The 24,309-nt window shown below is 41.8% G+C and overlaps 1 protein-coding gene across 8 annotated transcripts in view; it reads right to left on the bottom strand.

The window, feature by feature from the left end:
* PLEKHA5 (pleckstrin homology domain containing A5) overlaps positions 1-22,922 on the bottom strand; it is a 237,922-nt gene extending 215,000 nt beyond the window's left edge. For 7 of the 8 annotated variants that reach the window (XM_060111854.1, XM_060111846.1, XM_060111847.1 and 4 more), the window contains exons 1-3: positions 22,780-22,922; positions 22,551-22,630; positions 20,187-20,244 (exon numbers count right to left, since the gene is read on the bottom strand). In XM_060111854.1, coding sequence (XP_059967837.1) covers positions 20,187-20,244; positions 22,551-22,630; positions 22,780-22,871 — 230 coding nt within the window. In that variant the 5' untranslated portion in view covers positions 22,872-22,922. Of the gene's footprint in view, positions 1-9,026; positions 9,067-20,186; positions 20,245-22,550; positions 22,631-22,779 lie in introns of those variants that run through there. The other variant, XM_060111853.1, reaches the window with a different exon arrangement.
* Between the last annotated feature and the right edge of the window lie 1,387 nt (positions 22,923-24,309).

Below are 24,309 nucleotides of genomic sequence, written 5' to 3'. Positions count from 1 at the left end.
TTTACATTTAAAATATCTACTTTGATTAATACCTATGTGAAAAACTTTATGACCAAAAAATAGATTAAAATACTAATCTGAAAATCCTAATCCTTGGATTTTAGATGATAAATAGCGCTACACAAATTGATTAAATCATTGGCCTTTAGTATATGCATATATCATTGTTTCATATTTTTTAATAGTTTACATTTAGAAAATGCCATTTCTAATTTTAAAAGATACTTAAAATATTCTGAAAAACCTACCATGAAAATACTGAAGTAATAAATGAGGACACATCTGTTTAGAACTCATGTAAACTGCCATGAGCTCCACCTAAAATCCCTGCACACAGGCAGAGCCCACAACTTCCAGGCTGACCACTACCCTTGGCCAAATGAGTCACGGCCTCTTGTCTGGTTAGTCCCAGGGTCACTTTTCTCTAAGATTCTACTGAAACTAAATCCATCAAGCCTCTCAATGCCCAAGTTCATACCATCTCCAGTCCCTTTCCCAATCCATCCCTGCTGGGTCTGTCCAGGCTTTGCTCAGTCTGTGCCTGATTTAGCCTCCACTCGGCCTCTGTCTTGTAAAGAAACTTCCTGGGGAAGCGGTGCTCCGTTGTTAGCAAACCTCTCCTCAAAGCATTACCCCCAGTAGCCTGGCTGTTAAGGACTTCCCCCTAAGGACACCAGCTGTCCTGCTGCACCCTCTCAAACAACAGCTGTCAATTCCCCCCTCCTCAAGGTCCTTCAACCACTTGAGCCATTCATTTCCTTAATCCCAGGACCCCATCGTGCCCATAACCTGGCACATGATCTGAAATTACCAGCACATCAGCGATCATACTGCATCAACACGACCCCCAGCCTCTAGCATGCATGTCTTACTACTCTCCCTCTGTGGGGTCTTTGGTCTTGGGAGAATCTCTGTTCTAGTTCATCAGATTCCTTCTTGCTCCACTTCCTTCGTTCCCAGCCTGAAATCCAACAGTCTAACATTTCAACAAATCTATCTTACTCTAAACTCTCCTGCTCATCTGTCTTTCATCGCATTCATCTGGAAAAACCCTTGGTGGCTCCAACTATTCATTTTCTCTGAGCTCCCACTGCCCACGACCCTCCCTAAAGGTTCCATAAACACTTAATGAGTGTCTACAATGTACCAGAGACATAGCACATAACATGCTGTGTTTTACTGAGCTGCGGACTTGTTTAATCACAGAATTTTTATTATAAATATTCAACAAATCTCTATTGAGCATCTCCTAAGGAGAGGAAGGCACTCTTCTAAGCTCTGGGAATTCAGCAGTGAACAGGTCAGAGGAGGTCCCTGCTCTTGGGAAGCTTACATCTCAGTGAGGGGAGACAAATAACCAAAAAGTATATGAACAAGAATTTGAGCCACTGCTAAGTACCAGGAGGAAAATAAAACATGGGAGGTAATATGACAGCAAGTGCCTGGTCAATGGATTCTGGATATGGTAGGACAGGGGAGGTTATATACTTGAGAGCTTTCTTAAATACACTGAAACCTACAATATCTTCGCCACACCCCACAACTGAGGCACTAGGACCCATTCTGAACCTTAGAATGACAAAGCCCAGGAAGACTACCAAACCAACTAAACACATCATGAAAAGGGAAAAAAAAAAATAACCCTGCTCTATAGGAGTTAGGAACTAACTGATTTAATAAAGAAGAGATTTACACACACAGGTCCACTTAATTTTCTACATAGCTGAAGCACATGATCAGCAGTGTGACCAAGACCAAGTGTAATCCCCTATTGGAGACAGAGGAACCATGAACTTCAAATGGGTTCAGTAAATTTAGGGGCACATGTTCTATACAGATTACAAAAAGGTTCCAACTCTCCACCTCTCCCGACATCCACAACCTTTGTTTTTCTTGTTTGTTTGTTTGTCAATTTTTTAATTATAGTTGATTTACAATGTTGTGTTAATTACTGCTGTACAGCAAAGTGACTCAGTTATACATATATACATTCTTTTTCATATTCTTTTCCATTATAGTTTATCACAGGATTTTTTTTTTTTTTTTTTTTTTTTTTTGCGGTACGCGGGCCTCTCACCGTTGCGGCCTCTCCCATTGCGGAGCACAGGCTCCAGACGCGCAGGCTCAGTGGCCATGGCTCACGGGCCCAGCCACTCTGCAGCATGTGGGATCTTCCCGGACCGGGGCACGAACTCGTGTCCCCTGCATCGGCAGGCGGACTCTCAACCACTGCACCACCAGGGAAGCCCTATCACAGGATATTCAATATAGTTCCCTGTGCCATACAGTAGGACCTTGTTGTTTATCCATTCTATATATACCAGTTTGCATCTGCTAATCCCGAACTCCCACTCCACTCCTCTCCCTCAGCAACCCCTCCACCTCTGGGCAACCACCAGTCTATTCCCTATGTCCGTGGTTCTGTTTCTGTTTCATAGATAGGTTCACTTGTGTCATATTTTAGGTTCCACACATAATTGATGTCATATGGCATTTATCTTTCTCTTTCTGACTTACTTAGTATGATAATCTCTAGTTGCATCCATGTTGCTGCAAATGGCATTACTTCATTCTTTCTTTATGGCTGAGTAGTAGTCTATTGCATATATATACCACATCTTCTTTATCTATTTGTCTGTCGATGGACATTTAGGTTGTTTCCACGTCTCAGCTATTGTGAATAGTGCTGCTACGAACATAGGGTGCATGTATTTTTGAATTATAGTTTTGTCTGGATATATGCCCAGGAGTGGGATTGCTGGATCATATGGTAGTTCTACTTTTAGTTTTCTGAGGAACCTCCACACTGTTTTCCACAGTGGCTGCACCAACTTACATTCCCACCAACAGTGTGGGAGGGTTCCCTTTTCTCCACACCCTCTCCAGCATCTGTTATTTGTAGACTTTTTAATGATGGCCATTCTGACAACATTTGCAATGTGATTTTTCAACTTCCCTCAAAAGATGGAGTCTATCTCTCCACTCCTTGAATTCGAGCTGGCCTTGAGACTTTCTTTGGCCAATGGAAAGCAGTGCATGAAGTGACGCTGCCCCAATTCTGAGCCCAGGCCTCAAGAGACCTGGAGCACTAAGGCTCACATGTTTGGACACCTGCCTTCATCACAAGAGCAAGCCTGGGCAAGCCTACTGGGAATGAGACCATGCAAGAGAGTCCAGTCATTCCCACCATCTCAGAAAAGACCATCTTAGACCAGCCAAGATCAGCAGAGCCTCCTGCTTAACCCACAGCTGATCTCAGACAAGAATAAATGCAACAGAAACTAGAGGAATTGCCCAGCCAACCCAGGGACCTGTGCTCAGTAATATACAGTGATTATTTTAAGCCTCGGAGTGTGGGGACAGTTTGTTATACAGCAGTAACTGACACAGCAAGATTAATCATATCTATTCAACTTGAATAATCTATTACATTTCTTCTGTAATGTTTTTGAGGAATTAAAGCCAAAAATTGTGAAATATTTTAATCTCAGGGTCTTCTGCAAGAAGGCTTTAATAGCAGGCTGGGTAGATACAGAAAGGATGTAGAACCCCATCAAAAGATTTTATTTCTCTTACCAATAATACTGCCTGTTTCCAATTCAGAGTTTCTTTTGCAGCTCCACTGAGAAAGGAACAGCAGCTGGACTGAAAATCAGTCACATCAGAATAAAGGGGGTGGGGGGTAGGGGTGGGGGCCTGACTTGACATAGTAGAAATCTAGATTATTAGGTAAATGTTCAAAATGGACATGGAATTCCTCTGTGTAAGAAAAAAAAAAAAGTGCTTTTATCATTCTTTTCTGAAATACAGAAATTCCTCAGTGTGAACTATTTCTGAGAAATACATCTATTCTTCCAAATATACAAAGGATTTCGTTTGTTTTTTGCACACTGTCTTCTACCCCTCCAAGAGTTTTAAGTAAGTTTTTGAAAGTAGATATAATAAGTAAGCATGCCACCGCCCCTTCCCACTCATCTGGGTGAGCATAAAAGGTTTAGTGAGTTGAACTGGACTAGGCCTGTCCTGCTTTCTACCCCATGGGGTTGTTCTGAGAATCAAAGGAGAGGGAAGGAGGGGAGAGTATTCAGAAGGAATGTGACCTCGCCTGGCCCACTGCCCACAGCTCAGTCCCAGCCTACTCAGGCCACTACTGGTCATGGGCCGGCCTGGCCAGCCAGCAGCACGGGCCTGAGAGCGCCTGTTTTCCAGCACCGTTGCAGAGCCTGAGTGTCAATACTTGTGAAATATTTCAAACCTATATATTTACATCGTTGCAATCCCAATTTTCTTATTCTTTTTTATTAATGATAAGGGGTTCAGTTCTTTTATTTCTCCTCCCTCCATCCACTACCTTCTACAGACAATAATAATTTATTTTACAGTTAAATTCATTTATTTTTAAAAAATTATAAAACACATTTCTTAAAAACAGGATTATCCACGTTCAAAACTGCCTTTTCATCATCATTCCTGGGTTCGCTGTATCATACACCGCCTTCCTCATAATGCAGTTCCACCGCTTACATGAGAGACCCTACCGTTACAATGCCTTGAGTTCTTCACTACCTTGGAGAATATATTCATGCCAGCTCCTGCCTTTTCTCTGCAGCCCTGGACAACAGCTACTTTACTCTATCAAGAAAGTCTTCCTTAGTGCCACTGGGTATTTCACAAATAAGCTGATTTCTAATTCCTAAATCATAGGGCTTTCTTAAATAGAAAACTTTTTTTTTTTTTTTTTGCGGTACTTGGGCCTCTCACTGTTGTGGCCTCTCCCGTTGCAGAGCACAGGCTCCGGACATGCAGGTTCAGCGGCCATGGCTCACAGGCCCAGCCACTCCGCGGCATGTGGGATCTTCCCGGACCGGGGCATGAACCCGTGTCCCCTGCATCGGCAGGCGGACTCTTCAACCACTGCGCCACCAGGGAAGCCCCAATAGAAAACATTTTAAAAACCAAATATGTATATTATTAAATGTACATACACCATCAACAACAAAACTTACTGACCATCATGTGTAATAGTTTCTACCTTCAAGAAGTTTAAAATCTGCACACGATGAAGACTTAAAATATTTCTGAACCACAATTAGTAGGCCAGCCATTTTCAACTGTTTTCCAGCATAAACGATCCTGAAGTATGTTGTCTTATATACCCAATGTTATGACCTTGCAAAATAAATATCCAGGTATTTCACATGTACCCCATGTTTTACAGTTTTTCAAAGTTTATTCACATAGATTAACTCACATCATAAGCCTATAAAGTAGGCAAGACAAGGACTACCCTCTCCATTTTACACATGAAGAAACTGGTTCTTAGTGAGAGTAAGCAATTTTCTCCAAGTTGTACGGTTAATAAAGGTAATAGAGCCAAGGTCTGACCCTTGGCTACTTTCCACTTCACCAGAGTACTCAGTGGCCAGGGGCTTACAGATATGCACACTGTGGTCACAGAACAGAGAGCGTGCTCTTCTTGGCCAACCTAACTGGCCTGGAAAGGGCCTAAATCATATTTCGCTCACAACTCCTGATTTCCTAGGTGAATGCACACTAGACTCTACACTGGGCTGTGGACAGGTTAGCACCCCTATTTACACTTATTGTTAAAACACAATAAAACAAGGAAAAAATAAGCTTTACTAAGATGTAAGACACAGACCGACAACAATACACGTATATAATCTATAAATAAAGACATATAATGAGAGTATATAACCAAAAATGTTTTACTTATCAGGGTGCACAGCAAAAATACCTTGGAGAGCTCTACTAAGCTAACTGGCTCAGATATCAAAAATACAAAAAAGTACATAATGACATAAATCATTAAGAAAAATAACAATAGAAAAATAGAGAAAATATATGGAAGAGGCAATTTGTAGAAGAGACTCAAATAGGCAACAAATAGAGGGAAAGATGACAAGCATGGCCAAAACCAACAACGTGCAAATTCAAACAAGATACCATTTTTGTCCATTAGATTACTCAAAACTTAAGGCTGGTAACACCAAGTGCTGACAAGGATACAGGAGACAGTAATCCTACACACTGCATGATGCGAGGATAAGATGGTAAAGATTTTTTGGAAGTTGGCCTAACTGTAAACCACAAATAGTAAAACCACAAATTAATCTGAATGTGACTGTGGAAGGGCTCCAATAGTTGGACCAACTCCAATTCCAAAAGGAATTTAGGAGGTGAATGCCCTGTTTTCATTTGGGGCTTTCTGATTCATTATGTAGTTTTGCACAATGTGTCACTTTCTACCACTTTCCTATTTTTTGTGTGTGACTCCATGAACTTAATGAAAAATACTGCTTTTCATTAATCTTATAATTATGCATTTTAATCATTTCAATATGTTCAGACCCTATTTATGGTGTTTAGCAGGATTTTACTACGTTTATCAAAAGCTAAAATACGTATACAGCCTAACTCAGCAATTTCCACATCTATTTTATAAAAACATTTGCATACGGCCACAGTTTATGTATAAGTATGTTCAAGACAACATTTTTAGAAACTGAGGAAAAAAAAAGGAAAAACACTAAATGTCCAACTAAATAATTAATGTCCAGCTAAATAATTAATGAATATTTTGTAGCTACTGAAAGAACGGTGTTGACTTCTAAGTACTAATATGAAAAGATCTAAGGTATTAAATAAAAAGGAAAAGTCAAAGAATTGTACATATAGGGCAAGCTCATTTTGGTAAAAATAAATGAATGTATGCATGTATGCATGTATAGGTATGCAAAGAAGGGGGAGGAGGGCACACACCAAACTGCTGACATACACAGAACCTCCTCTGGGGGAGCGGAGTATGGGGTGAGAGGGAAAAGCATGAAAGAGACTCTGCACTACTGTATCAGGAGGAATAGTAACATTTTCCTATAAGTCTCCCACAGAATGCCTGTTAGGAACCGGGCTGCACAGCAGGAGGCGAGCGGCAGGCGAGCGAGGGAAGCTTCATCTGTCGCTCCCCATCGCTCGCGTTACAGCCTGAACCACACCCCCACCCCGTCCGTGGAAAGGCTGTCTTCCATGAAAGGGGTCCCTAGTGCCAAAGAGGCTGGGGACCACTGGCATAGGCCATAGTGCCTACTCTTAAATATTGCCACTGATAATACTGGTTAAATCACACGAGTAAATCCAAGGGTCAAGTTCACAACTCAGGAAAGCTCTTAAAATCACACACTCACACATGCAAATACGTATATATGTGAGATTATGTCTCCATCCATCTAGCCATCCACCCACCCATACTATGACCTTGGGCACCACTGTAATCACTAGTATAGGTACTTGCTCCTCATCTATGAACCCTGCTACAGCTTTTTCACTCAGCAATGGGAAAGAGCGGTCCTGGTGTGAAATACGGGTATCTTGCAAACTAATCTAGCACAAGATGCCAATTATTGATATCTTTTTTTTTTTTTTGCGTTATGCGGGCCTCTCACTGTTGTAGCCTCTCACTGTTGCAGCCTCTCCCGTTGCCGAGCACAGGCTCCGGTCGTGCAGGCTCAGCAGCCATGGCTCACGGGCCCAGCCGCTCTGCGGCATGTGGGATCTTCCCGGACCGGGACACGAACCCATGTCCCCTGCATCAGCAGGCGGACTCTCAACCACTGTGCCACCAGGGAAGCCCCAATTATTGATATCTTATACTACCAGTTGTATTAATTGTCAGTACGAAACCAGGATGAATAAAAGCTTAAGGCTCACTTTACTCAAGTACTCCAATGTTTTTAAAGTATTTGGGCTTACATGTAAGCTCTTGAATTGCCTTTCATGTTTATGTTTGTGGCTTTATGATATAAATTCAGATATTAAATTAAGGATGGTAAATACACCATTATACCAACCTCCTCACCTAAGCCCTTGCAAACATCATTAACTTGTCACAATACGCTTTCCTACTGATCCAGAAGTTGATCTCCAAATTCTTCTAAACACAGTGTTCCAAAGCGCTATTGCTCATCAATTAGAGTTGCAATGCTAGTTGAAACTTATTTACTATTTCTGGTAATCCATTACATCAACGGTCTGCAATGAACCACATCTCCTGGTATTCACAGGTTTGTATAGTTCTCTCCCACTTTTGATTTTGGCCTTGGTCATGTGACTTGCTTTGACCAACAGGACATGAGCAAGCATAATGCAAGCAGAGGTTTGATAAACGCTTCCACCCAGGGGCTTGTCTTCTTGGAATGTTCCCTCTTAGAAGCCAGCTGCACTGTTAGCAAGAAACTCTAGATAGACTACTAAGCAATGAGAGGCCACAAGTAGAGAAGACACGGGATATTCCAGCCAAGTTTCAGCTGAATGTATCTGCAGGAGGGCCCTCAGTTATATCACAGGTTGACTGAGCCCAGTCAACCCAAAGAAAGGTGAGAAATTATAAATCATTGTTGTTTTAAGCCACTAAGTTTTGGGATAGTTGGTTATGTAGCAACAGATAACTGAAAGATTTATCCCTGTTCCAAACTATCTGAATCACTAATGACAACCCACACAGATTCTCCATCAGTTACCTTCAAATTTCATCTGTCCAGAGTATGTATTGTAGGTATGGAGAAACAGGGGCACTTTTATACACTTCATATACCAAGGGGAGAACATAACTTTGTACAAATCTCTTAAGAGGGCAATTCGGCAAAATGTTAAGTAATGAACCTTTTAAAAAGCTCATACCCTATCCCAATAATTTCAAGTCTAGGAAACAGACATGCATATGTTATATAAGGTTTTTTCTCACAGCAAAAAGTTGGAAACAACATAGCCATCTAAAAAAAGAGGGATGATTATTATATATTCATAAGATAGAACATCAGAGTTATTAAAAAAATCTTCCATTGAATAAATATATAATGACATAAGGACACACGATATAACTTTAATGAAAACAGCATTCGACATAGTATTAGCAATAAGACCCAAATCTTTAAAAATATTTTTGCATATATACTGAAATATTAATAGAAATTCTCTCTGCATAATGAGACCAGGTGATTTTATTTTCTCCTTCTTTATACTCTTCAGTTTTTTCCAAATGTTTTACTTCTATAATCAGAAAGAAACACTTCACATTATAAAACAGGTTGGAAAAAAGGACACACACTAAACATAGATTTGGAATCATTCTCTGACATTTCTTTACTAAATTTTTTTAAATGCCATCATTATTAGATGCATCTATACTCTGTGATAGATTAAGATTTTCAAAATAAAACTGGAACAGATGAATTTTCAAACAGAGAAAAAAAACTGACACTAAGTTTAACAAGTTACTTTCTCCCCACCATTGCCTTGTATACTATGAAAAATGAGCAAGGAGTAATTCCTTGTTTCTTCTTAAGACTCTGCCATACTGTCCTATTTTACTAAGTTTTAAATTTTAGGTTAAACAGCTTCATTGTAAATATTTAATAAAATGGGTATTATATGCACCTTCAACCAAGTTCAGCAAAAGCTGATGGAATTCACTCAATATGAAGTCTAAAACTATTTTTCATCTCAGAGGCAAATTCTCTTTTGAAGACCATGTCTGTTCCAAAGAAATAATATGTGTAAAGAATCTTAGTCACTTGGAAGGGACGGGGAGAAAAAAAGCATGTAGAACATCCACGGGAGGCACGTAGCAAGCAAGTTTGGGTAGCATTACTCAGTCACTGACACTGTGTGGGAATTATTCTCTGAAGTGGCCAGTGATTTCAGAAGAACCAGAGGGAATCCCTGGCCCACTGTAGCAGGGTGCAGCTTTGATCACAGTGAGGCTGTACTGTCACTTGTACCAAATCGAAGTTGGTTTCCTCAATCCCCCTTGCTCAAGGCAGCCAGTATAGGATTGGTTTCTATTGCTTCTTCCTCAGTATTTTTTTTTTTTTTTTTTGCGGTACGCGGGCTTCTCGCCGCTGTGGCCTCTCCCGTTGCGGAGCACAGGCTCCGGACGCGCAGGCTCAGCGGCCATGGCTCACGGGCCCAGCCGCTCCGCGGCCTGTGGGATCCTCCCGGTCCGGGGCACGAACCCGTGTCCCCTGCATCGGCAGGCGGACTCTCAACCACTGCGCCACCAGGGAAGCCCTCTTCCTCAGTATTTAACTCTTCCTCTTCATTCTCCAGGGTCCAGGCATGAACCACCCTGCATGTATCTTCAACTACTTCTTCTTCAATGGAAGGCAGAAAGCATCCTTGAAAATCATTGATAATATCACTTCTTAGGAAGTCTGCAGATGCTCAGGTTCGTGGCCTTCCTGGCCTTTAGCACTGTGCACTGTATACAAGGGAGAAGCAGATCTCTGATCATGCAGCCTTTCACACCCTGACTTCCTACGTGACCGGGCCTTCCTCCCTCATCACACAGTTTCTTGGAAGGCTGGCTGATAAGAATCTTGGCTTCAGCCAAGGACAGAAAATTACTTAAGACCAGAGGGCCAGTCTTCACTCCAGCAATGGGCATGTAATACAAGGTGGTCAAAGTCCTTGTCTAAGATTTTTTTAATTGAGAAATAGAGAGGAAACATTATCTTTTGGGTTAAAAAGTTAAAAGGGTGTAATTTGGGGCCGTGGGCAAACATTTTTCTGGTTAAGTGGAGAAAAGCTTTCTAAAGTGAAAAAAGGTGAGTGAGGAAGGGACTTGAAGGATTCACTTGTGTCACTCCTGGAACTAATGTGGGAAAAGAGTTTGCTTTTGCTTATAAAATAGTTAGCTTTGGGTCACTGACATTTACAACAATATGAATCCTGACTAGATGACAAGTGAGAAGCAGAAAAGTGTCCTGGGATGTTCAGATTTGGGCAATGACTTGTTTTTCTTACAATCTGTAATAGGTCTTCATTTCAAACATCTCACTGCCTATTATGTGTCAAGTGCTGGAAACATAAAGATGATATGACACAGTCTCTGCCTTCAAGGAGGTAACAATCCAGAGGGATTCTCTTGGGTGCTTCTGAAATTACTGACCACTTCAGAGAATAATTCCCATATAGCTAGGAGGCTACTTCTAAGTAACCAAGGAATTCTCCGCACGGCTCTGAAATGTCTGTCACCTGTACCTCGTGAGGGCTAATTTCTATTTCTCTCAGGCCTCTCTAGGACCCACTGAGTTCAGTGGTCTACACTTGCTTTACTCATACTAATGATGACAGTATACCTCCCCCGTTCTCCAAACCACAGCAGCCTGAACTGTGAACGTTTCTAAATGGAAATGGTATGGTCAGTGGCAAGGTCTGGGATTCAGCTGTCTCCCAACAGCCCTCACAGGTCCCTGCATTATCTTGGCTTGATCCTGGATCTGGTCCCACAATCAGGAGCAGATCCTATCTGTCTCCTGGAGGAGTATCACAGAAGCCAAACTCAAGAAACAGCTGATTTCCTAATTCATATTGGGACAGATAGATGTCACATAAAGAGAATATTTAAATTTCACAAAGAGCCACATTACAAGGTTTCTGAATAGCATGGAATGAAGTTGACTGTCATCATCAAAATTCATCAATCAACAAATATTTACTGAGGAACTACTATGAGAAAAATTTAAGCTGAGGGACTAAAAACACAGCAATGAGCTGCTTTTCATGAAGCTTACCTACCATAAGGAGTGTAGGCAAACGGGTATTAAGCAAGCACTGACTTGATTTTAAAACGTGCTTTTTCAATATACTATTTCTGAATTAAGGATCAAGGAGTTTATTTAATATGGTTATGTCTCTTCCCTCTGAAAAGCTGTTACTATTATTAAATCAATGGCACTGATAATCGCTGGCAGCTTAAAAGAAATATGGGGTTACACAATTAAATATTTAATCATGATCTTGTTAAGTGTTAAAAAGAAATATAAGGAGAGAATCTGATGAGGGAGTGACCTTACACTGGAGGGGCTCCACCAGGCCCCCAAAGTCTCACCTTCACACAACAGTCAGACTGACCCTTTCAAAGGGCGAAGCCAGACCACGCATCTCCTCCTCTGCTCAGACCTGCGACGGCTCCACATCTTCCCGTGTAACAGCAAATTACATCAACCAAGGAGGCCGCCACGCAGCTGGGCTCTCCCTTCTCTGATTCCACTGTCTTTTTCTCCCACACCCATCCCTCTTCACTCTTCTGATCCTACACACCTTGCTCTAATTTTTTTCTTACAGCATTTATATATTCTTACATACCATAAACCTTATATTATATTTTCTTTTTCTGATATTCTCTCCTCCACCATCCCAGTCCCCAGAAGGGTAAAGTTTTTTGGTCTATTTTGTTTAATGATTGTACCTAATTGCTAAGGCACATAATTATGAGTTCAAAATGTATTGATGAGGAGTGAAGGAAAAAAATGCATCAGTGAACAACTGAGTAATTGGAAGACCTTGCCAATGGGACTGGAATAATAGTCAAAATCAATTGGCTTAGGCTTGCTCTCTACTAGATAGTAGAGAGTAACTTCTGCTGCAGCTTTTCTCCTTTTTCTAAATTTCCACATCACACCAACCCCATCCCAAGTCTTTCTTTAGCTATAGCAATGCTTTCACTCAGGTTATGGTCCAATCTCAAGCCCAGGATGCTATCAATTCATCTTTCAAGTGACTTTGCACTGCTCTGTTCTCATCACTCTGTGGGGTTTCGCAGCTGAACTTTCAGAGGAAGGCTTATTCCTTATGTTTGTGAGAAAGGCCTCTTCTACACTGGGCCGAGTCCTCACAATACATCTGCTCAAAGCATGATGTATATACTTCATAGCGTTTATCAGTCTACAACTATATGTTTGTGATTATGATACTGCTCTCTCCTTAATTTAACTATAAGCTCCTTAAGAGCAAGGTCCATGTCTGTTTCGTTCATAAAACCTAAAGCACTTGGCACACAGTACTCAGTCAGTGTTTGCTGATTGAATAATTGGATGGATGAATATGACATTCCTGGCTTGGATCTACATACTGTTTGGAGATAATTAGGTAGCTGAGATAGCATTTTGTGGGGGCAGGGGAGAGGGGGGTGGTTTGTATTTCTTATTCATGAGGGAGGAATAGAAGATAATGTCGGGAGTCCTTTGGAAAGGCCAGATTTTAGCCACCTAAAATGCTATGCCCTCTCAAGATAAGCAGCTCAAAAACCAAATCATCATTAACACCTCCACCTAGAGCTTCCCCCAACCACCTACTCCCTTATTCTGGTCAAGGGTACCAATCATTCTTGTAGCCACTCAGACACAAAGGCTTCTGTGTAACTTTTGACCTCTCTGACAACCTCCCAGCTCAGCAAGACTCCCAAGGCCTGTCAACTCCTCTTCAGTATCTTTGATCAATGGTCTCCTTCCTTTCCATTCCCACTGCTACCAAGTTGGTTCCAGCAACTAACTCCCAGGTTACAGCAACAGAGCCAGGACAGGACTCCTCGATTCCAGGTTTGCCCCTTTCTAACCCAAGCTGCCTATATTAAAATCTCCCTTAAAACCTTCGCTTTAAGCTATTAATGCTATACCAAAAAACACCTGCAGTGCGCTTGCCAAGAAACAAAAATCTCAGCCTTACATTCAAAGACCAGACACAACAACAAACAGTACTCCTAACAGAATTCCTCGCCTGACTTCCCATTATCCTAGCATTTTCTAATCACTTACCAGCAGGGCAGTTATAACTACTCATCACACATATTATACATGTCCCCACCCCCATGAATTTATGTTATCAGCCATCTATCTCAACCCATCTGAATTCCATCCAAGCCCTTAAGGCCTAGCTCAGCTCCTGCCTCTTCCTTCGAGCCTTTCCACGTCAGCCCGGCCTAAGTAAGCTCCTTCTTCCTCCTCTGACTTCTTAAGACACCGTCTGACGGAAAACCAGCATCATTTTTTATATTAACTCCAATTTACGCATACACATCTACACAAGTAAATTTTCACCATTAACCCCAACTTCTACATATCTGTTATAGAAAAATGAAAAGGTCCCAGGAGAGAGTATTGACCCACAAGTGCTGAGAAACCCCTTGTCTTTGTAGAACAGACAGAGGTGCCTAGACAGGGATATTTACATCCTACCAGTCTTCAAGGCCTCCAACTCTTTGACTCTTCCAACCAATTCTTTCTCTACTCCCCATTTCTTCCCCCTTCCTAAACTACACCAGCTTTGAGAATAAGAAGAAAACAAAGAAAGAGGTCTAGCCACATTAGGGGAAAATCATTTGAGAGATCCAGGAAGGGCTCTCCAAATGCAGTCACTTGAGTTGTGGGGACTCCTCTGTTCTACCCCGATTAACTCCTCGGGAGGGTGGAGGCCAGCATCATCAGTACAGACACCATTTCTTCAGAGGCTCACTGGATGCTGGCATTAAGCTGTAGGCAGGCACTACAAGAAGGCACTGAGCAGGCCTGGTCCCGAGTAACCGTCCTGGGGCTAAAAAGGACAATGAGATCCCAGATAAAATTCACTAAAGTTGGAAATCCTGTCACCCCACCCTTGAAACTTAAACACATTTTATCACTGAAACACTGTTCTTTATGGTAAACTTTCCTAATCTGCCACAAAACACTCTGCTTTTCTTTTATGAAGACGCCATTTTAAAATTACATGTTTGTTCCATGTTTTGTTTTAACGTCTCTTTTTCCTACTAGATTGTAGGCTCCAGGAAGGCATGGTCTCAGTTGTATCACCAAACACCTAGAACAGTGTCTAGCACTCTTGAGTGGATGTAAAGGAAGGACCAAATTCCAAGGTTCTACTAAAATAATACTAGTCAACAGGTTTATAGGGGGTGAAACAAACTTCTATTTGTAGGTTGGCCTACTAACCTAACCACTGTACTTATTTCTCTGAAATGATATTTCTGTCCCCAAGCAACCTACTTATGGAGGGACACATGCTATAGGATCTGTTTATACTGCCCTGTATTTTTAGGTCTAGAAGGGTTTCAGCCCAGAGACCTTAATTTGAATGGTAGTGACTCATAGTGAAACTATATGACCTACAACAGGCCCTTAACCTCGTTAAGCTTCAGTTTCATCCTGAAAAAGGGGTGGTGGCGGGGATAAAAAGAAAACTAGGGGCTACTGGGAGGATTTAATTCACTGAATGCTGTGTTGAAGTGCCTCACACTAACCAAGTCCATGGGGCCCACACCATCTCCCTTTTTTAATACACTGCATGCTTTTCTCTATACTACAAACTCCCTGAAGGTTGAAAACATAGTTCAATTGTTATGCTGTACCTATCAAATCAGCATAAAGTGCTTTACACATGTAAGGATTACTTATTCTGGGACTCCCCTGGTGGCCCAGTGGTTAAGACTCCACACTCCCAATGCAGGGGGCCTGGGTTCGATCCCTGGTCAGGGAACTAGATCCCACACGCATGCCACAACTAAGAGTTTGCATGCCAAACTAAGGAGCCCGCCTGCCGACCCAGCGCAACCAAATAAATAAATTTAAAAAAATTTTTTAAAAAGGATTACTTATTCCAAAAACTCTGTTATGAATACGAAAAAGATGTACCGCGTCCAGGAATTGTTCTGAAACATTGTGTTGCTATATCTAATTATAATATCATAGTACTACTGTACCAATTTTAAATATCAAATATATTGCAATATATTCTCATTCTTGTGGCAGCTGTGCTCCCTGTCTTCACTCATAGTTTGAATTGTGATAATCTGTGAAGAAACAGATTTTCCTCTCACTTGCAACCTTAAATGGCTATTTCATACTAGAATTCCCATCATTGCAGATTAGTTTGAAATTCTAAGCACACATTAGATCCAACTACAGATTCAGCAGATACTGAAATGAAACTTCATTAGTCAAAAATCAAACACTGCTCTATTTGCATATCTAAGAAAAAGTTCAATTTTCAGAACTTAAAATTTTAAATCAAGAAAAAAGCAATATGGGGGCTTCCCTGGTGGCGTAGTGGTTGAGAGTCCGCCTGCCGATGCAGGGGACATGGGTTCGTGCCCAGGTCAGGGAAGATCCCACATGCGGCAGAGCGGCTGGGCCCGTGAGCCATGGCCGCTGAGCCTGCGTGTCCGGAGCCTGTGCTCCGCAACGGGAGAGGTCACAACAGTGAGAGGCCCACGTACCGCAAAAAAAAAAAAAAAGAAAAAAGAAAAAAGCAATATGAAAATATAACCTCACAAAATTTACATACTACTTTATTACCCTGCAAAGACATTTTTTGATCCCCAAACCTGCCACATAAGACAATGACCTCTAAATAATTAGAACAAAGTTTCTCACTATTAGGAGAGCACTGTTTTAAGATTTTTTTTTTTTTTTTTTTTTTTTTTTTTTTTGCGGTAGGCGGGCCTCTCACTGTTGTGGCCTCTCCTGTGCGGAGCACAGGCTCCGGACGCACAGGCTCAGCGCCATGGCTCACAGGCCTAGCCGCTCTGCGGCATGTGGGATCTTCCCAGACCGGGGCACGAACCCGTGTCCCCTGCATCAGCAGGCGGACTCTTAACCACTGCGCCACCAGGGAAGCCCTAAGATTTACTTAGCCCTTTAAATTAACCATCTTAAAGCTTTGAAGCACAAAGTAACAGTCAATGACACATCCATTTTAAGCTACCATGACCTGTCATTACAGAGTCATTAAGTAATATTTCAAGAAGTAAGCAGAAAGTTTTATAACCTTCAAATATATAAGATTACCTTCTGAACTTTACGAGCTAAGTTATTTGAATATTTAAAGCTACACTTTATAAATTATAAAAATCACTGGCAATTTTCAGCATTCTTCCTAAAGATAAAAAGCATGAATTAAGTGTTGAAAAGCAATATGGAAACAATAATCAAATTCAAACTCTGTGTATATATATTTACACACACACACACACACAAGTAATAAAATAATTTAGAGGCTGGCTAGCTTAAAGCAAGCTTTTCTCATAAAAAATTAAAGCTAAATATTTATCTTTACAATATAGAATTAATTTTCAAATTTTAATATTTTCTGGCCAAACTGATTTAAAGTAAAATACCTTCTCTATATTATATATTCTGTTTCCCAACTGTAGACTTTCATGAAAGAACCAATTTCAAAAACTGTATAACGTAAACTGATTGTCCAGCTCAAATCTATACAACTCAACTCTGATCGGCTCCTCTGTTGACATTAGTTAGCACTGTTAACTGCGTGCACACAGCTCTCCCTGGAAGATAAGTACACAAAACACAAAGTGCGGCAACAGAAAGACAGCAAGCACAACACAGCTCTGGCTCTGCTTAGACTTATCTACGGTTATCTGCACAAAGCTTAAAGAGGGAGATTAAACAGTTAACTGGGATAGGAAAGCTAAGTAACTTTCCACATTTCCCACATTATCTCTTCTTGGCACTTGAGTCCATTATTTTGTAGAATACTGTAAATTCCCAGGATAGTATAAAATTCAAAGAAATTTGAAAGTGGGCTGGAATTGAGAAGTTGTCTTTTCCAGCCAGCCTAATTTAAAGACGGGAAGACTGAGCTTCAACGTGTTAGAGGGTCAAGGCCTGCCTTCCAACTCTTCCCCACAAGCGTGCTCTTCTCCTTAATGCCCACAGGGATGCAGTCGTTGATACCAAAATACTGTGCAAAGATAAATTCTTCTTCTGCCATTTTGAACAAACACCAACATTTGTCCAGGAGAGAAATAATTTGAGAGTTAAATGTACTTCACTTGGGAACTAAAGTAGAAACAACTCAAGTTCTTTCAGTCTCCGTTCTTGCTCTGGGAGCCTCCCAGGAACGCAGGATTAGGAATAACAAGATGGTCAATGTGTCTTTTATTGGCCTTTCATCTTGCCTCTTCCCCTGTGAACAAAATCCACCCTGCTCACTAGATCACCTGTTTTTCTTATAATTTGAGAGTAACCTCCTTCCTTCATCTAAAAAAGAACCAACAATGAGAAATATATCCACCAACAGTCATCACTTTCCTACTGAAGACTCCTATCCTTTCTCCTACTCTGAACATTCTAAATATAGTTCATGTTCCTGCTGTTTCTCATCTTGCTGTCTTTGCAGACCATAAATTCCAAAGGCATGTTTCTGTTGTTTTATTATGTGGTGTGACAATGGAAAGAGTAATTCTTCTGACTACATCCACAATTAAAATGAGATTCAGACGTGGTAACATGTGTGAAAGCACTCTGTAAATTGTGAAGTTTAAGATAAAAGTAGTGCCCCTATTATATTAGAATGATCAGGCATCCCTAATTGCTCATAACAACACAAGTAAATAAAAAATTTCTAGGAAATTTCAGCCCACATTAGAGATTTAACTAATCTTAAAAGAAATTAGTCTTCTGATATAACCCACAAAGGAAAAGAAGTAGCACCCAACATTCAGCAAATCATGTATTTGTCAATGGTTATTTTACTTGAAGTTTAATGAGTGTATATTTCTAAAACATGCTCAATTTTAGAACAAATTACCTTCATAATATAAATTCTTTATTGCTACTTTTGGACACAATGATTGGCTATCAATACCACATGATTAAAACCCACTAGTTTAAAAATGTATCCTGAGTTAAAGTAAAATTATTACCACTTTCTTAATATTGTCCTCATTTGCCTGAGAAGCTTACTTAGGCATGACACTCAAGAAACTCTAATCAAAACGGCTAGTAAAACAAAAGAAAACTCAGTCTTTCTAACAGCTTACTTCTAAATTAAAACATACATATTTGGCCCACACAGAATAATAACATTTTGTACTGTCAAACATTCGTCTAAGGATGTACACATTCACTGACATTTAAATAATATTGAGAATTGTAATGTTACTCCTATTCTGTAGATCAGCTAGGCTTAAGGTACAGTAGTTAAAATTATACTGGATAAAAATAAATGAACTCCACCAAAAAAACTGTCTTTCTTCAGAAATATCAATACTTTGTCCAAAAAAAAAAAAAGAAGCATCCCTTTTCATGGCAATACAAACTCAGTTTAATTCAGGATAAAAATAACCGCTAGAAAAAATACTTGGTGACTCTGCACTTTACTCATGCCTTTATTTTTTAGGCCATCTAACAATGCACAGCACCATCTCCAAATAAAAGATGTAAATTAAACATATCCAGAGAAGGACCACATCATGAAACTATACTTCATTCCTGTATCTTAGTTCTGCTTTCTCTATTTCTACATCCAAAAAAGGAAGCATAGCTAATACTATACATATCCCTTAACATTTTATGCAAATATCATTCTAAAAAATGTTAAAACCATATAGGTAATTATAATTTAGTGAAGTGCGGAATCATCTTTAAAATGGCACTTAGCAAAATACCTTACTGGGCCCAATGTAACAGAGGTGTCTTTATCTAGGTACCTGTTATTATTATTAAACCATTGACATCTCAACCAAATCTTGTATTTAAGCATTCTCTTTCAAGCCTCAGTTCCTTAAAATTAAACAAAAAATTTTAAAACAACAAAAACAAGCTCTTAAGTAAACAGTTTCTAATTTAAAATGAAGATAAAACCACCTTTATTTTCCCTTGAGGGATAAAAAATTTTCCTATATAATATTGCCCTCAAACATTGTATTTGTCTCCAAGTACTATCAAGTTAACTCCTCTGAACAGAAAATTATTTCAATATTCTACAGAATTAACTTAACGTTAGGACTGGTCATTTGTCCCTTGTAAGTGCTACTGAAAGCCTTTTTATTCAAACACAATTACCAGTAAAATATTTCGACATGTATTTTTAAAACTTAGATATATTTAAATAAACTGAGGCAAATTACCAACAATGCTCCAACAGATGTTTGTGAAATATTCCTTATTTACTTGTTACTTTCAGTCCTGTTATTGTCCATCAAACGGTAATCTAGCTTTACACCACTTTTGCTACTTATTAATAGTTCTGGTCAAAATACACATGAGCAGAATTCACTTAAAAAGAAAAAAAAAAGGTAACATACTAAAGACAAAATACTGTAATGCTCTGTCACTCAAAAATATATACAGAAGCACCAAAAATGTAACTGTGGCCATAAATGATCTAACTGCCAAATCAATGAAGGTCCAGGCAAACAACATAAGAAAACTAAGAGTGTCATCTTTTACCTCAAAATTCCAACACTCATAAAGCATAAAGTCAATATAATACAATAAACCTTAAGAAATCATGATCATACCGAGACATACAACCAAAGGTTAATCACATTTGAATTACCAAGGAAAAAAATCATAATTAAAAAAACTCACTTTATATAGTATCTTGCACCTTCAAAAGTATATGCTTCTTCCCAGCCAGTAGGCAAATCTAAAAAAAACATACATTTCACCATTAGTATTACTTCGATAGAACAGCACAGTAAGTTTCAAACCATTTTAATTATTCCTTTTCATGATCAGCTATTTTCATTTATTAAGTAGGTTTGTAACCCCCCTAAAAAGCATTAGACTGGTAATAAAACTCAGATATAATATCATTTTGGGGAAAATGGCAATTCAAATGTAAAGTCACCAGAAAAGTATCAACAATATTAGAGGTTATCTGACATAATTATACACTTTGATCAGAGTGGAGAGGAACTACGCCCTGGCAGCCAAAAAAGCAAAGGGATGCCTTGTAATCCTAGGTAAGTACCCTTGAACGGTAGGCCAAAAACTCCCCCAAAACCAAAGAAAAAGACTATGCGTAAAAGGTAACACCCACTTCTTCCTAGGTATGTTGTGTCTATGTAAGACCATATCTTTAGCTACATAAGTGAATCCATCCAGGAAGTGTCACTGATGAGAAAGAACTTCCTAAGTACTTAATTAGGGGGAAAGAAATCTGAAATCACATACTTATACATACATGTGTGTTTCTACAGACCTGACTTTAAGAGATGTGAAGTTTCAAGTAATAAACCTGGCAATAATGCAGGTGAAGGATGGCACCATTCTGTGCTACATATTACTTACAAACGACCAGTGTCTTGTATTTAACCAAAAAACCGCTCTGAAATAAAAAACCGATGATGTGTGTACAAAGTCAAAGTAAACCAAACCAGAGAAAAATCAAGATCATCTCTCAAAAATAAAATTAACCTGAAATCATATAATAAAATTTTCTGAGGTGTGAATGTTATCAAATCCTTGGGGGTAAATAGGATAAAGATTTATATTTCACATAGCCAAAATAATCATGGAATAATTCCACTAGACGATTAGGCTAAATAAATATCATATTATCTCTTGTGACACAAACCTGTTACTATCCATAAGGCAAAGAGGCCATCAAAGTTGACTTACGTATGCAAAACACTGAAATGTACATTCAAGTCAAAGACGACATGGGGAGTTAAGAAATATGACGCCGTATTAGTCAGAAATGCCTTAAAAATGTAACCTCATCATGCTTGCTATACCAGCTTTCCCCTTCCTCCTCCACCTTTTTGCAAATTTAGAGATATTAGTCACTTCGCTGAACTCCAGAATTTAATAGAGAAGGCAGGCTTGTTCAATATCCTGGCAACTTTAAGAGAGAATCTCAGAGTTGGAGAAGTATCCCGGAGGGCAAGCTCTGCAGACTTCTGAAGCCGGCCTCACCTTCCACCCAAACTGCTCTCAAGCCTTTCCAATCACCCGAAACAGAGGCAGGCCAGGAAGAGGACACATGTTACGTTTCAAAGACAAACAAGTTTCAAGAATGTACACAAAGAATGACAAAAGAAAGCCAGACCAGCACTGAAGCTCCAATCAGCTCTCCTCCAGCTCAACTCACATGCAGCATTCAAACAAGCTACCCAAGGCACCAGGAAGATATGCTTCGCCGGCGACCCTCTCCTATTACGGCACCAGTGCCCACACGCAGGACACCTCCCAGCACGCCGACCGCCTCCTGGCCGAGTGTGCGACCTCGGTGCCGCCGCCGGGGACTTCGAATCTGGCTGGCCAGCAACTGCAGCTGCAAATGCCTGCCCCGGCCCCGGCTGCTCCTCCGGGGGCACGAGGGAAAGCGTGCTGATTTCCCAAGCCGCTCTGTCGCGGAGAGGATCGAAGCACCCCCAAACTCCTCTCCTCCTCCTCCTCCAACAGCCACCTACCCACAAGTCCCACCTCGGAGGAGGAAGCCGCACAGGAGGAGGGAGGCAGCTCCCGGGGAGGAGGGGGAGGATGTGGACACATTCTCCCGGCAGACGAGAGGCAGGGTCCCGGGCTGCAGGAGGGGAGTGGGAAAGGACTTCCTAAAGGTTCAAAGGGGGGTGAGGTGGGGGGCCCGGGGGGCGCTCGGAGGACTCAGGAGTGGCCGCGGGAGGAAAAACTCAGGATCCCAGGTTTCCCGGGGGAGGGGAGTGGGCCACCCAGGGGCGTGGAGGAAGAGCAGGTTGGGATGGGGCAGAGGGCGCCGTGGGCTAGTGGCGATCAAAGGCGGAGGAGAGGGGCGTCCGGAGACTCGAGGGAAGTCCCCCGGCCCCTCTACCTGCGGCCGCCCCCGCCCGCCGGCCTCCGCCCCACCTCGCCGCCTCCCGGGGACGGCGGCTCGGGGCAGGTTGCCGGCTGGAGGTGGGCGGCCAGGGCTCTGCAGCCTCCTCCCGGCGAAACCCAACTCCGCTCGGGCCCGGCCGGGCTCGGGGTTACCTGTGCTCTGCCGCCGGTGCCCGGTGACCACGGCCTCGCCGGTGACGGGGTGCAGCCAGGTGGTGCTCTTCGCCTCCTCGCTGCAGGGGTGAGAGAAGGGGCCGAGACGGGGCGTGAGTGGGGGCGCGGGAGGAGCCGAGGGGGCCGGAGAGGCACCGACCCGGCTCGCTCCCCTCTGTCGCCAGCCTCCCGCCCCCTCCGGGCCCCCGCGCCGTCCCCAGCTCTTTACTTGATGAAGAAGACTCGGCCGCCCCGGGTGATCCCGTAAGTCCAGGAGCGGGGCAGGGAGCAGATCCACTCCAGGTTCAGATCCGCCGCCATGTCTGATCCCCAGCCGCCGCCGCCGCCTTCTCCTGCTGCCGCCGAGGCTGCTGAGGGAGGAGGGAGCGAGCGAGCGAACCAGCGGAGGGAGCGCGGAGCGAGCGCGGCCGGAGCGCGCCTCCCCGGCCCGGCGCGCCCCCGCGCGCGCCCTACCGCCTCGGGCGGCGCCCGCCCCGCCGCCCGGGCTGGGTAGGGCCCGCGCCGCCGCCCCTCCGCATCTTCCGCGGCCGCCGGCCGGCCGCCCAGCCGCGCGCTCGGGGGGGATGGGTGAGCGGCGCCGCGCCCCGCGGCCAGACCCCTCCCACCCCCGCCCCACCCCCGCCCCCGCCGCCAGAGCGAAGGTTCCGAGATCTATTTAAAAAAAAAAAAAAAAGCGTCCTGCCCCCCGGGCTTTGCCTGAAGGCTTCCCAGCCCCCAGGGAGATTCAAAGGGAGGTAATCCGCGCTCCTCTGATTGCTCTCTCTTTAAAACAACAGAGACACAGCATCTGAGCTTTGTTTTAAAAGAGCTATTGGGTATCCAAGAGATTTTTCAAACAAACAAACAAAAAAATATATATATATATAGGTGGCTTTAAAATGGAAAGCTGTTTTTGTTGAAGCACACGGAAGGTTTTTCCTGTTTGTGTTTTGTGTGCGAGATATCATAGGTTTGACGGGTTGCGGTAGACTCATGAAATAGGGGTGGATTCAGACTTGACAAAACAAGTTTGCCTCTCCCTAGACCCCTTGAATCATATAATGTTTTATAAAATACAAACCTGTCTTTTTCTCTTACTTTTTTAAAAGATTCACTTATTTATCAATCTGAATTTCTACTTTCTTCTATCTCCTATAAATTACAATAATAGTTAACTTTCTTGAGTCCTTGTAACCCTGTACGTTTTTAAGGCCCTACAATAGCCCTATAGATGTTATTATACAGATGGGAAAAATGACGTTTAAAGAAACTTGCCAAGGTCATAGTATTAAGTGGCAAACCATGGATTCAGACTGGCTTTAATATTTCGAAAGTCTATTTGTATAATCACATTGCTCTACTTATTTTAAAAGTGCCCCCCTGCTTTGGTTTTTTTGAACGAGTAAAGGGCAGATTTCAATGCAACTAAAATCTACCTTAACACCCGCTTAGTTCACTAGCCTCCTTTTAATTGTCTCTGATGCTCAGCCACACTTGGAATTGCTTCTGTGTCTTTGCCCCAAGATGACTCATGCCAACAGGATACACAGCTCAATAATAATAGTACTACTTGGTTTTCTCATAGCACCTTTTTCTGACCACTTTTTGGGGCCCCTAAAGAATTATCTTCCCAATCACTAAAGAGGCAAATAATCTTTCTCAAAGAGTCATGTACCACAATGTTCATTGCAGCTCTATTTACAATAGCCAGGACATGGAAGCAACCTAAGTGTCCATAGACAGATAAATGGATAAAGAA

Source organism: Mesoplodon densirostris, chromosome 11 (genome assembly GCF_025265405.1).
Source record: "Mesoplodon densirostris isolate mMesDen1 chromosome 11, mMesDen1 primary haplotype, whole genome shotgun sequence".
In the NCBI taxonomy this organism is placed as follows: Eukaryota; Metazoa; Chordata; class Mammalia; order Artiodactyla; family Ziphiidae; genus Mesoplodon; species Mesoplodon densirostris.
Note: the sequence above shows the minus strand (reverse complement) of the source record. Positions and strands in the feature narration are given on the sequence as shown.